The sequence below is a fragment of the Bombus vosnesenskii genome, unplaced genomic scaffold, assembly GCF_011952255.1.
Source record: "Bombus vosnesenskii isolate JDL3184/JDL3185 unplaced genomic scaffold, Bvos_JDL3184-5_v1.1 scf7180000015480, whole genome shotgun sequence".
NCBI lineage: Eukaryota > Metazoa > Arthropoda > Insecta > Hymenoptera > Apidae > Bombus > Bombus vosnesenskii.
The window spans coordinates 18,183-31,507 of record NW_022884013.1 but is presented as its reverse complement, the minus strand read 5'-3'; the positions used below and the strand labels follow the sequence as shown (position 1 = coordinate 31,507).

The 13,325-nt window shown below is 40.2% G+C and overlaps 2 protein-coding genes across 2 annotated transcripts; both read left to right on the top strand.

Annotated features, from left to right (window-relative positions):
- The first annotated feature begins 946 nt into the window (after window positions 1-946).
- On the top strand, window positions 947-1,435 carry LOC117241232. Its single transcript, XM_033507198.1, has one exon. The coding sequence runs from the start codon at window positions 947-949 to the stop codon at window positions 1,433-1,435; it is 489 nt and encodes a 162-aa protein (XP_033363089.1).
- A 572-nt stretch (window positions 1,436-2,007) lies between these two features.
- Window positions 2,008-2,942, top strand: LOC117241233. Its single transcript, XM_033507199.1, has 3 exons — window positions 2,008-2,309; window positions 2,549-2,563; window positions 2,653-2,942. Exons 1-3 carry the CDS (start codon window positions 2,039-2,041, stop codon window positions 2,805-2,807), a joined length of 441 nt encoding a protein of 146 aa, XP_033363090.1. The 5' UTR covers window positions 2,008-2,038; the 3' UTR covers window positions 2,808-2,942.
- Window positions 2,943-13,325: the final 10,383 nt, after the last annotated feature.

Sequence of the window (13,325 nt, the reverse complement as noted above, 5' to 3'; positions counted from 1 at the left end):
AGCAAGATCTCAATTCAGCTACCAGATTTTCATAAGACGAGGTCATTGAATAAACGAGAACGCTTCAACGTTACATTTATGAGATTAAATAGCTTTTGTTTTTTGCTATCTTGGACACAAACAATGATTTTAACATCGATTTCTGCTTTTCGAAGTTACGTTGAAACAAGATTTACAATTTTACAAAGCTTCTCCCTAAAGCATCATGTTCATTGAAACCCAAAATTATTAATTATCGGTACGAATTTTTCGCATTAATGCTACCTAAACAAAATCATAAAGCTTACTTAGCAACTTCACAACTTCTCCTACGTTTTGCTATATCAACGACAGGGATGAAAGGCACTCCCGTACAATCAAATCTTCTTTTATACTGTATTTTTCCTAAACATTTATTGACATGATATAAGTCATATGCAATGCCTTTAACACTGTTGCCTTTTTTTAAAGCATGATATATCGCTTTTTTTACCTTTTATCTTTCAAGATGCAAAGAAAGGTTTAAGATATGCTTTATTCAGAACGAAACGTACACTTATATAGTTACAAAACGGCTGATGACTATATCATCAACAGAATACAGATTAGGTTGTATTAGGTTATCCAAAAAGTTTCTATTATGTCTGATCTACTTTGTTCTACAGTTATTTCTACATATCTTCTTATTCTATTTTTTATTCTACAGTTAGAACAAAATGGATCATACATAATACAATAAAATTTCCTTATAATATTATATATATTTCCTTATATTATTTCTATATTATTTCCTTATAATAATTCTAACTTTAATATTTTGTTGCATATTCATTTGCATGTAAAAGGACTTCTAAGAGTTTTGATATAGATTCGATTAATTTTGTTTGCAATGAATCTTGTGTTTTGTCCGTTAGAAAAGACCGACTTTTACAAATATTTTGGATGCTTCGTGTAAATGATATAACAAATGAAGCACAAAAGCACAAAAACTAAATTTATGTTCATTGCGGATACCAATATTGGTTACATACAAACCATTTTGCCATGTTATGGCATTTTCACGACTGAGAAATTAGTCAGACCTAATCTCCCAATAAGTACAAGAATAGTTTTACAGTTGTGCCAAAACTTATCACAATCAAACCCTGAAGCTGCAGGATACCATATTTATACCGACCATTATTTTATTTGTATTCCCTTGGCTGATGCATTATTAAGCACGAAATGTCACATAACTGGACCTATTCAAACTAATGGAAAATTTATTCCGAATAATATCAAAAATCGAAAAATTGCGGAAAATGATATCGTTGCCTACAGACGCAGACATATTACTACTGGCTTGGAGAGACAAACGAATCAATGTTGTAGCACTTGTACTACCACAACTATGAAAAACATCACTAAAAGTACACGAAGAGAAGGAACCAATATAGTGAAGCCAAATGTCGGATAAATTACAATAAATATGAGGTGGTTTAATATGCAAGTGCTCAAGAAATGCTCTAGATATTCAGCAATATAGTTTATTTAATAACCAACAGTCTACAATCAACGCTCCATGTTTTTCCACTATGTTTGCTTCGCTGTTACACTGGACCCTTCGTACTTCGCTGTTCAAGACCTAATGAATCTTTGGACAGATTCTTTTCTTTTCTTCCCCTTCGATATCCACACTACGCACGCGTTCGTTAGGTGTTCGCGACCGTTGCCACGTACGTCTTCTTCCAAATATTCGACGGAAGGACCGTAGGTATATCGATGGTACATTAGGCATGTCGGCCTTACACTTTCATGGTATAACGCTTTGTGTCGCGAAGGAGTCCGCTGTCGGAAGGAGTTCCGTCGTCGAGTGCCGCTACAAATATATAGGCGGTGTCGACAAAGCAGACCAGTATACAGCTACATACTGTTTTATACGAAAGTCCCAAAAATGGTGGCGGAAATTACTTTTTTGCGGATTGGAAAGATCAACAATAAATTCTTACTTATTAAATAACGCAAACCAGGAGAAAAAGAAAAAAACAAAGTAACGCATTTGCAATTCGTACGTCGCTTGATGGGTCAATTAATTGGGCATTTTCGTGACGCCGACCCCAAGAATACTTCATTAACTTCTGGAACAGCAGAAAGACTAAACGGCCTTTTACATGTCATTCGGCGAGATGATACAGAAGGAAGTAAAGATCGTGTGGTATATTGCAATCGGAAAATCAAAGGTAGAAGAAGAGAATCGATGTACTATTATGCCACTCGTTTGGTTAAACCGGCCCTGCATACACGCAATTGCTTCGAAAAATACTACACCGTGCAAGAATATGAAAGGAGTCATAAATGTAGTATCGTGAGCTGCTTAGCGCTGTAGATGCCGCTGCTGGGTACGCTTTTTTCTCATTTTTTGTATTGTGGAAGAAAAATCGGACTCCGGTCGCCGGGATTCGAACCCGGTTTCCGAACGTTCGCAACCTATGGCGCTAACCACTGCGCTGCCGTCGTCCGACACTAGTTAGCGTCAAGTGGTGGTATTTGCTATCGAGTACCACCACAGGCCTTTTCTCCACGATACTACATAAACGTAGCAAAAGTAAATACGTTTTCCTGGATTTTGACCAAAAATTCTGTTATATTCAAATAAAGTCCTAGTTTTTATAACGCAAATGTTTTCTCACATAGGATTAACACCAATGACTAAACGGATAACAGAAGAATTAAACGAAGTGGAAGTAATACAGTGCATGAAAATACTCTTGAAATCAAGCGAAAACATGAAAAGATCAAATTCCATACCCGGATTACCTATAGAAATCATACCTATAGAAATCATCTAAAGCACAAAAGATAAAAACAAGAAAAAAGGATAGTAACATGGGGAACCAATCATCCTACAAAGAATTAGTACATTAAAATAAAAGATCAAACGCAACGGTGAAAAATTACTAGCGTTGCTGGAAAAGAAAAAGAACAGCAGAGAAACAAAGAGAGTGAATACGAAATTAGGAAAGCTTTCCACAACTTCATAAGAAACTACTGGAAAAGTAGAATGGAAAACATATCCAAATAAAAACCCAAAGAACTTTCACCATCGATTAAGTGCGTCTTCCGCCCAAAAAACCACAACATAAGTGACATACTCTGACACAACCAGAACGGATACAAATAGGAACTCATGAAAGCCGACATGTACCGTCACACAATTCAACGAAGACAATAAGATAATCATTATTGATAACCATGAGAAACTAAACATACGAACATAGAGAAATAACAGTTATTGTCTGGATGGCTATAAAGTATAAGGAGAAAGCTTAGGATATTGGCAAAGACACCTGAATTTCAACTGAAATATTCAGCATATACCGAATGGGTAAAACGGTCAGGGTCTGCTTGGGGGTACGTGACTGTTGAGCCGCATGGGCACGCTCCGCGTTACATAGACGAAACCTCGTGAGTATCTCCAAATAAAGGGCCTAAAAAGGCTAATTTGAGAAGTCATAAACTAATCGTCTATACTAAGAGCACGCATTCAAACAGTCCATATACAAAATAGCCACATAAGAATATATCAAGTAACAAGCATAATCGCACAAACAACGAACAAACGGAAGCAACGCATACGCAGTTGACGAGCCAGATTTAATCCTATCTAACATTTCCACAAATTAAAATTAGTTAGAACTAACCTTCAAAAATGAGCAATAAAAAAAGATTATCGAATTTGGTAGGATAGATTTAAAAGAACCTACCTACCACATTTACACATTTTTCACACATCTACTCCTGCAGTATAATATTTAACAATTGACTAAACGCCAACTACTTCTCGATTCTGGAAAACTAGAAAGGCAGTAGCATTAAAAAAAGAAGGAAAAGCAACAGTGATCCTGCCAGCTATACCGATCAATTAGACTCTTACGCAACATTAATAAAGTATCCGAATCTATGATAAATAACACTATATACATTGAAAATAACCTAATTCCGCTCACCCAATTTGGCTTTATACTTTAACATTCATAACGTTAACATAACTTTAACATTCATAACATTAACATAACTTTAAAATTTAAACATTCAACGATACATGCAATTACAAAATTCATCATATATCTCTTGGGCAAGAGACGTGAGTGATTAGGTAGATTAGGTATTCAAAGATTTAGAGAGGGCATTGAACGCATTCTGGCTGGATTTCTTTCCTTAAGCTCGAAAAAGAGAGCTTTCCACACCGCGTAATAAAAATAATTTGGAAATTACAAATTAATATAAGCAAGAAACTGATGCTTTTGTACCGACATCCAATTTGATCTTGTTAAGGGAAACTGCTATATTCGAAATTTTAAGCAAAATTGACCTTCTTTCCCTCTCTGCCGTAGCTCGTTTCGTTCTTCCATTATAACCTTTTCCAAAATTTTCAGGGTTATTATTGAAATTATTAATTACCTAGCACTCCCATTAATTCTTTTCCCAATTTTTTGGTTTGAGACATTTTTTGTGAAAAAAATCTTTTTTTTACATAAACATATAAATTTTTACACGGGACTATTCAAGTATGTCAGATTTTTCTGCATTCACTGAAAAATAGCAAAAAAGTGCATTTGATATTGTCCGAAATTTTTTTGTGAAGTTCCTATATCTACTCCGGTAATTTCTGATGTTGTATCTGGATATTCAAAAAATTTTCGGGCGATATTGCCATTATTATTCTACCCAAATCCTCATGCGAGTTTATCAATGATTCAAACAAACTGGACCCTAAATTAATCTTAAATCCTTAGCTTCTTATCTTGTCTCTTCTGTTTATTTTCCGGGTTATTCCTAATTCCTCTATTTTTAGTCTAAAGCTCCATTCGCAAACATAAGTCGCAATCTAAATGTAAAAAAATGTCATAAATTTTAATAATAATAAATGCTGAAAGACCATATTTATAATTTTGTTTCATATTTTCTCCAGTATTACCGAAATCTTTCGTATTTTTATGACGAATTATGTACATTGAGCTGGACTTGGGACTTGTTAGATCTTGAGCAACTTTCCCATCGAATATCGTTAAGTGCTGATGTCATGGTGACAGCGATCATTTCTTCCGTGTCTCCGGCCAAGTCCGGAGCATCCAGAACTCCGTATGGTTCTGTTACTACCACTCGAGCGACCGTGCTCTCCTGGATGGTTTGGTAGAGCAGGTCTTGCGCCTGTCTTGTCCAAGTTGGTCTGAAGGATGCACATTCTCTTAATTCTCTTAAGTGATTGCTCCCATGGCTTCCTCCGCGCCAGCCTCCTTGCTCGCGTGCTTAGAGTCGGGGGTTCCCTGCGGCGACCAGCCTTCTTTGTTGCCACTTGCGACCGCAGATCCGCGGGTGGTTCCTCGTGTTTCCTTCTTCGGCGTGGAGGGGGGGAGCGAAGGCCGATCTCCCCATCCTGTGTACCAATGGTGCCCTTAGAGCCTCGCACAGCAGACACGTCGGGTTCACGGCAATGCATCTTTTGTCTTGGTATCCCGAGTCACCGCATCTGTAGCACAGGTGTCCCATATCCTCCTTGGAGGCGCATGTCTTGCTTATGCACACAATCTCCAGGAATCTGTAGCATTGCAAAAGTCTCCGCTTGATGGCTTTGACCTTCGCTATCGACTATTCTATGGCGACCTCCCCAGCCTGAGCCAGTTCCCTCCCTGCCCTGGTATCCACACAGATCCAAAACCGCTTCGAGCCAAGCGGATCTCTCCCAGTTGGACGTCTTCCGTCTTGCAACCACCCTCCTTCGCCAGGGTGTTCCTGATTTCCTCCTTGGTGGCCGGAATGTCTATTCTGGTCACACATGCTTCCGCGGCTCGAAAGGATGTCGCCACGCGGAGATGGCTCGGATCCAGGATCCGAGTCAGCCGTGCTGCGAGCGCGGCGGCCTTCTCCCTTTTCAGGTCCTCATAGGTCCTGAAAGGTCAGGTCCGGTCAAAGTTTTACGCATCCTTACCGCTTGGATATCGACCTCAACCAAAGGGATGTTGTCCTTGTCCGTGGTCGACACCTCCGCGTAGGATTGGTCCGATATATCCTTCAGCGTGATCGTCACTGCCGATGTTTGCGGTGTGTTTGTGGAAGGTAGCTTCTCTCCTGCTCTTCGCACGTTCTCTGATCCTCTCTCCCATTGGGCGCGCAGAATGACCACTTCTACCCGCACTTATCACTACCACCAGTCACTACCACTTTCAAACGGCCCGCGTTTTCGGCGCACGTGCCAATATGGCTGCGTCCGTGTAGTTCCCCGGGTGACTCGTGCAGCGGCGTTATTGTTGCGATTCCAAATATGGCTTCCTTACTGCCATAACGTCACACGCGATTTCATTTCTCTTGTAATGTCCTTTCCAGACCGAATTCTGCTAATTCTTATACCTACTTTTTTCATAGGCACTAGCACTTCACTCGGATTAGCTTCCTTTTCCAAATTCTCCAGTTTTCCTGGAGATTTAGATCACATCTACATCTCCGTCCTAACTCCCTGTCCACCATGCAAACAACCCTCGTCGCGTTCATCAACCGAAAGCTGGGTTCAGTAACTTAGCGTCTAGGAAAGAGTCTTTGCACTTGTCGCGTTGGTGACTGAGTTTTGACCGACTGTCGTGCTATTACGGAGGGAAGCTTGTTATGGGCGTATTTAAAGTACAAAGAAAGCGGATTCGTTGATCACATTTTTCGTTAGAAAAGTGAGGGTAACTTAGAATGGATGCTTAGGTTCATTGAGTGTCTGAATAACGATAGGTGGATCTTCGACGGCCAGGCAACGAGGGTGAGGATTATCTCACGTGATGTAACGCGGTTCTTCGCCACATATAGCAAATTTCTTTTTATGATTAGTATTTTGGTTCATGCATACTTGAAATATAATTACGATGTAATTTTCTTAAATTACTAATTGTCGTTTGCACGTTGCATTAATTTCTCTAATGTACTTTCGCGTACCTTTAACTGTAACTCAGTTCTTTCAGCACTTAACGAGAGAGCCGAAAATTTCGTCGTTTTGAAGTTTGGCGATCTCGATAATGGTTGATTGCGTACTTTCGTGGTCTTGATAAGGATGGATTACCTACAATTAATATGCCTAAAAATAATTACAAACATTGTGAAATATGCCCACCTTGATATTCAGGACATTTATTATTTCATTACTACTACTACTTTTACTATTTACTACTTTTACTATTTATACTATACTTTTACTATTATTACTTTCCGAGTCTGTAATATCAGCAACATCTTTCGTGCTCCTTCAATTGTTCATTTCCGCAATATAGCGCACCATACATCAATCTTAGTCGCATGCATTGGTATCTCCCAAATTTCTCCAAGACTGTTAGTGGTACATGTTCGGCTATTCTACCAGTTGATATGTCTGTCTAGATGAAACCATATCTTGTCGCTGAAAAAAATAACATATCTAAAACATGGTCATTTTTTTCTTATAGAAATACTGGGAATTACCGATAACAGCGAATATGATGTTTTTTAGTTATTTCGGACTATCGGCATTTTGTTTCATAACCGATATGTAAGTAGTTGCTTAACAGATATGTAAGTAGTCTAGAATATATATTATCATAATATAATACATAACCGTCACAAATGAGTAAGTAAATTTTCATATCCGGAAGATCCTTAATGAAAAACAAACGAATATTATATGATAGTTTCAGTGATGAGAGCAAGAAATATGATGGAGGCAATACAGGTTCATTTGAAATTACTATTGGGTTGCCCGGAGAATTCATTCCAATTTACATTCCGATTCTATGTACATTTATTGAATTATACAAGTGCCATTTTGTTCCACAACCTTTCTTCATCTTTCACGCAACTGAAATATTCCATTCTTCCAAAACTTCTAGGATTTACGGCGAAAAACTTTTCAATATGAAATAAAAAAAGTGATGGTTCTCTTGACGAAGATTGTGATAATTCTCATAATAGATATTTGGAGAGAAGCAAACATTGATCTCTTTTACGCAATTTTACCGAAAAAGAAGGACTGATATAACATCAATAGTATAAGTAATATAAATCTTAAAAGGGGAAAATAAACAATTTTTAACGTCCGATTATTTAATAAGAGGAGTATTCAACGCTCCTTTTCTCTCAATCTGTTTGGCAATTATTTTATTCACTAATTTTTCTAGAGCTTCAAATATGATCTCACTGCGCTCAAGACTGTCAATAGACAACGTGCATAGAAAACGCTGATGCCACATAGTCAAAAAGGCTTTAAGTGAAAACATACATACATGCCTGTATGAAAACTGCAATTGCTCACGACTATAGTTTCGACTTGGATTTGAGAATCCTATAAGATATCATTTTAAACTATCCTAATATATAGTGCACGCTGTCCCGCGTATCTAACAGATATCTGTAAAATGTCGGTCCTACTAAATTAAACTCAGCATTAGTTTATAGTAGTAAATCTAGGTATCAGACATTTGCACCGTATGAAGAAAGTCCATCGAACTCGGTGTATTTATTATCGTTACGAAACATATATACTATAATAGGAACACTCCTAAGATGATAATGCTTGAAGGAAAACACGCCAGGATCGCTGTCTTTCAAGCCCATTCAATGAGTAAGTGACGAATGAAGATGCGTATTAAAGTTATGTTCAAGTACCCGTAAAGTGGTGCGACGTTCGGACAAGTTTGTTCGACGAAGATTAGTTACGTACTCTGTTCGCGGGTGACGAAATGATCGCCTAAGTGGTTGAAAAAGGAAGGGGAAATAAGGAGAATACAAAGAATTGATGAATGTAAGGAAGAGAAGCTAAATATCAAAATAAGGAGCAAGAAAAAACAAGCTACTTACGATGACACCGTTGCTGATCATCTGTTCTCGATGACAATTGTCTCTGCCACCGATCTTGTTGAATATTTTAGCAGTTGCAGTATGTTTGAGCATATTATATTATATTTCGATGCACACTACCACTTCCACCACTTATTTCTGTGATTATGACTGAAGAACAAACAGAAGATACTTATCGTAAATTAAATTTAAGCAAGAAGACACTTTTTGCGATGTTAACTCCAAATAAGAAAATATGGATATCAGGTTGTCAGTATGATTAGAAATAGGGACGTGTAACGAATCTTCTTTTGGATTAGACATTGCTGTCATGCAATAGAGAAGATATTTACTAGTACAAATATGATTAATACAGTATTGGACAAGTAATCGTGATAATCAGATACTCGAGATGCTAATGGCAATGATCCTAGGTTCAATAACGAATCCGCGGTCGACGGGATGATAGATGAACGTGCTCACAAAATCCAAGTCGGACGCGTAATATTCACTGGTCGTAAAGGGGCACTCTTTTCATCGATGAGATCGCGAGAGAGAATGCCTTTCCCGTCCCGATGATGTCACAGAGGAAAACTATAATGGGGTGTGTCTAAGGACACGAGATCATCGGATTCGTGGAGAGATGGCTTCGTTCGGAAAGTGAGGGAAATGGACGTTGCTGTTAATTGGTTAATTTCTATGTTTTTGGTTGAAGAAGGATGCTAACTGCCCTTCAGAGAAAGTTGCTAGCGGGAAACGTCGTTCATGAGAAAAGCAGTAGGTGATAGATTCAGGGACTGTTAGGATAAGGACTGTTTGTCCGTTTGAAGGATCTTAGTTAACAAAATCCTAAGATTTATAACGGCTCCTCAGGCTAACTGAACATGTACTGTGGAGATGCATCGACATCTGATAATCATCTTGCCCGAAGAATAGAGTCTGCGTGTGGCGTGCCACGAGACAAAAACCGCTGGAATGTTTACTGTCGAGTGCCGCTACAACTATTCCTTTTTAAGGAGAGCTATACAATTACTCTATACCTCTATTAGGTAAAAACGTTCATCCCCTGACCGCGGCTACGTTCGGTGACTGGTTGTCGCCTCGAGCTCAAGCTTATTATCATAAATCTCGAACAAACACAATCGGATTGAATGACGAAAATTGCTTAATTACGGCTATGGTAGAATCTAGGTTAAAGGGTGAAGGGGTTTTCCCAAAATTTCAATGGGAAGGCTCCGGTGTCCTTTCATCTCCGAGATATATATTATACATTTTATATGGCACGGTTACTGACAGTTATTGCGTTTAGCTGATGTTATCGTGCCTCGTCCAGCAGATATATCGAACGGTACGTGGATGACGAGGTTATCGGCCGACCCTCTTTACGGAGTAAGGCCAGTCATCCGCCACGCCTGGGAATGGACTCCTTCCTTTAGACACCTCGTATAGAGGCGACGAAATTTGGAAGACATAACCCTCACTATTTTCACCCAGACCCGGCTTGAGAGTCTGTCCGGATCCGGCGCTACGTCGCGGAAGGCCATTCTTCTGATCATCTCCTGCAGCTCTTCCTCCGTGACTTGCCATTTGTCCTCTCACTCCACTGTCCAAGCATCTTAAATGCAAGCATCTTAAATGCTTCTTAATGACTTCCAGGAGCAGCGCCGACTCCATTTCTGCCGTCACCTGGAGCGCAGGGTGGGGCGGAGGATCGGGCGACGCTTTCTCATAACTGCTCTATATGGGATCCCTCACGGATCGGACTTGACTGCTTCGACGAGGTCCAACTAAGCCCGGGCCTTTGCAATCTTGATCTGCCTCTACAACAAGCATCACATCTCGCGATTCGCATCGTAGCAGTGAGAAATCTCTTCTTCGTTGCGAAGGCGTCTTCGGCGTACCCTCTAATACAGCCTTTCAGTCTGAACACATCCCATCCTCAGCTCTGCTAGATCAAGGGTCCGCCAATAAACGGCACCCCTCCTTACATCAGGTGTGGATCGCGGCATGTATGTGTCGCATACCACCGCCATGTTTAGACGGAGGCTCTCAGCTTCCTCATCCATGCCTGATTCCCTCGTGGCGGCATCCACCCCAGGTAACCGCTATAGCGGTTGGATCCTGGAGTGGATCTCTGCCCCTCTCTTTGACCTTCCACCTTGGTGATGAGTGTACACGTCCTCCGCTCTGAGGACTGCGGTCGTCACCTGCGGACGCCATCCCAGGTCTGAAAATATCATCTACCTACATAAATATATAGAGATGGTCCGAGAGTGACTCAACCTCCTCAGCCACTTTCCAGCCTGCGACCCGTGTAAACGGGTCGGGTGTCGTTCACCCTGTGGAACCCCTGTTCACCAACAGGAGCCCGAGTTCCACAGCTAACTATGACAGCGCCAGCTTGCATGCATTCGTCCTGGGGTTCCCCCATTCCATGGAGTGAGCTTTGAAATCCCCCAGGACGAGCACTTGGTGGGGAAGGAATCGGCTTACGCAATTGCCAACCCTGTCTAAGAATTGCTCGAATGCAGCCCGTCCGCTGTTGGGCAAGATGTACATACCCGTCACCACCATTCCTGCCCACTCGAGCGATTCGAACGTGAAGAAACATATGCGATTACGAAAAGATTTGAAAGATCTCACGATCAAAAAATTAGAATACATTCTGGTTGAAAAGAAGAAACCAAAACCATTAAGACTATACAAGCCGCGAATTGAAGCAGTGTGTGTAAATAAATTCAGCATTGTTATGAAGTTTCCTATGTTCTTTACAAATAGGACGGTAAGAAACATAAGACCGTGTCCAGTGAGAAAGCTGAACCAGAAAAATTGTTGCACAAGAATGAAAAAGAAATAAAAGCTACTATGCGTGAAATACGAAGAAACAGTACTTTCTTAACTAAATTACAAATATGACAACAGAATAAGAGCGATTGTTGAAGTGGTTACCACTTCTAAGAAAACTCTACATCTAGCCTTTTTTAGTTTTCTCAAGCACTGAAGCCATTGACAACGCGTAGACAAAAGACTGCGACGAAGTCAGGTCATAAACAGTAAACAGGCGACGTTGGCTCCGGGATTTTTAGTTATTGGGTAACACAGCTAGCGTGCGGATCTGGACCAGCTCAAATTGTATTCTTACTTATTACACTTCTATTTAAATATATTTTCTGCCTTACAATTTATCCACGTGTTCTCTCTGCTTACACATCGAATGACCTCAACAGCGATGAAGAACGTAAGCGCAAGGTGAAAGAAATCTTTGCCGAAGCTTCAGTGCAACAGAGTGAATTAGAGAAATTAAAGCGTAGGAAGCAATAGTAATAGAATGAGCCGCGGAATTCCGGAAGCCGTGTGTATTACCTTTCTTAGACAATATTGGTATTTTGAGTGATTTTGTGCGATTGTATCAACGATAACCTCGGATATAACGAATCGTGATCACTATATTAACATTTTTTAAGATTCTTATAATTTCGTGAACTGTAATAAATGTAAATAAACATTTTCATAATAAATAAATCTTTTAACTCATTTCGTTTGTGAAAACAATATTGTAATTCTATCATACGGAGGTAATTCCTTGTGGAAGCATCTAGCAGAAAACAAAATAAAATTCTCACGTGCGAGATTTAGTTTTCAAGAAAAACGAGTTCGAATATTTGTCGAGTGTACTTGAATTTGGCAAATTACCGAGTGGAATAAACACTTAGTGTAGTACCAGTACGAAAACAATCAGGACGATAAGCTTGAACATTGTCATTTTTCTCTCTGAAATTACTTACCGGTCGAAAATATACTTTGTACAGCCGTAAGTGCTAGTTTGTATTGAAATTGGTCTGGAAAGATTCCACAATGGCAGGGAGAATGATTGTGCAACGGAATATTGTGATTTTCAGCGAGTATTAGATTTTTATATGTTGGAGATGAAAGAACACCGGATTCTCTGGAATTTTGGTTAATCCCGCAACATTGTAACCTAGAGTCTACTATAGCGGCCGTGAGCGTAATCGAAATCTCCGGAAAAACTGGAGAATTCGGACAAGGAAGGTAACCAGGAATGAAGGATTAGTGCCTGTGAAAGTAAAGCGGGTGTAGGAACTAACGAAATCTGGTCAAGAAAGACGTTAAAGGCGAAATTAAACCGAGTGTGAGCTTATGACGGTGAGGTAGCCACATTAGGACGCGTGACAACAGCGCCACTACACGAACTACCCGAGGAACTTCACAGATGCAGCCATATTGGCACGTGCGCCGAAAGCGCGCCGCGCGGGCCATTCGAAAATGGCAGTAACTGGTGGAGTGACAAGCGCGGAACAAGTGGCCATTTTGTGTCCAATGGGGAAAAGGGACGCAACCGCGGCGAAAGATAAGGAGATAGAGGAAACCGTGAGAGGAGGGGGTGAAGTGGAGTTGGCTGCTGAGCCGACACACGTCAGCACCAGAAGCATGAAGAAGGCGGTCCCGCCTAAAGAGGGGTTCTCCTACTCCACACTGAACGCGGGGAACCTACGGACGGAAGA

What these genes read in the sequence shown, in the direction of transcription:
- LOC117241232 (XM_033507198.1), top strand. Translation starts at nt 947, where the DNA reads ATGAAGCACAAAAGCACAAAAACTAAATTTATGTTCATTGCGGATACC.
- LOC117241233 (XM_033507199.1), top strand. Translation starts at nt 2,039, where the DNA reads ATGGGTCAATTAATTGGGCATTTTCGTGACGCCGACCCCAAGAATACT.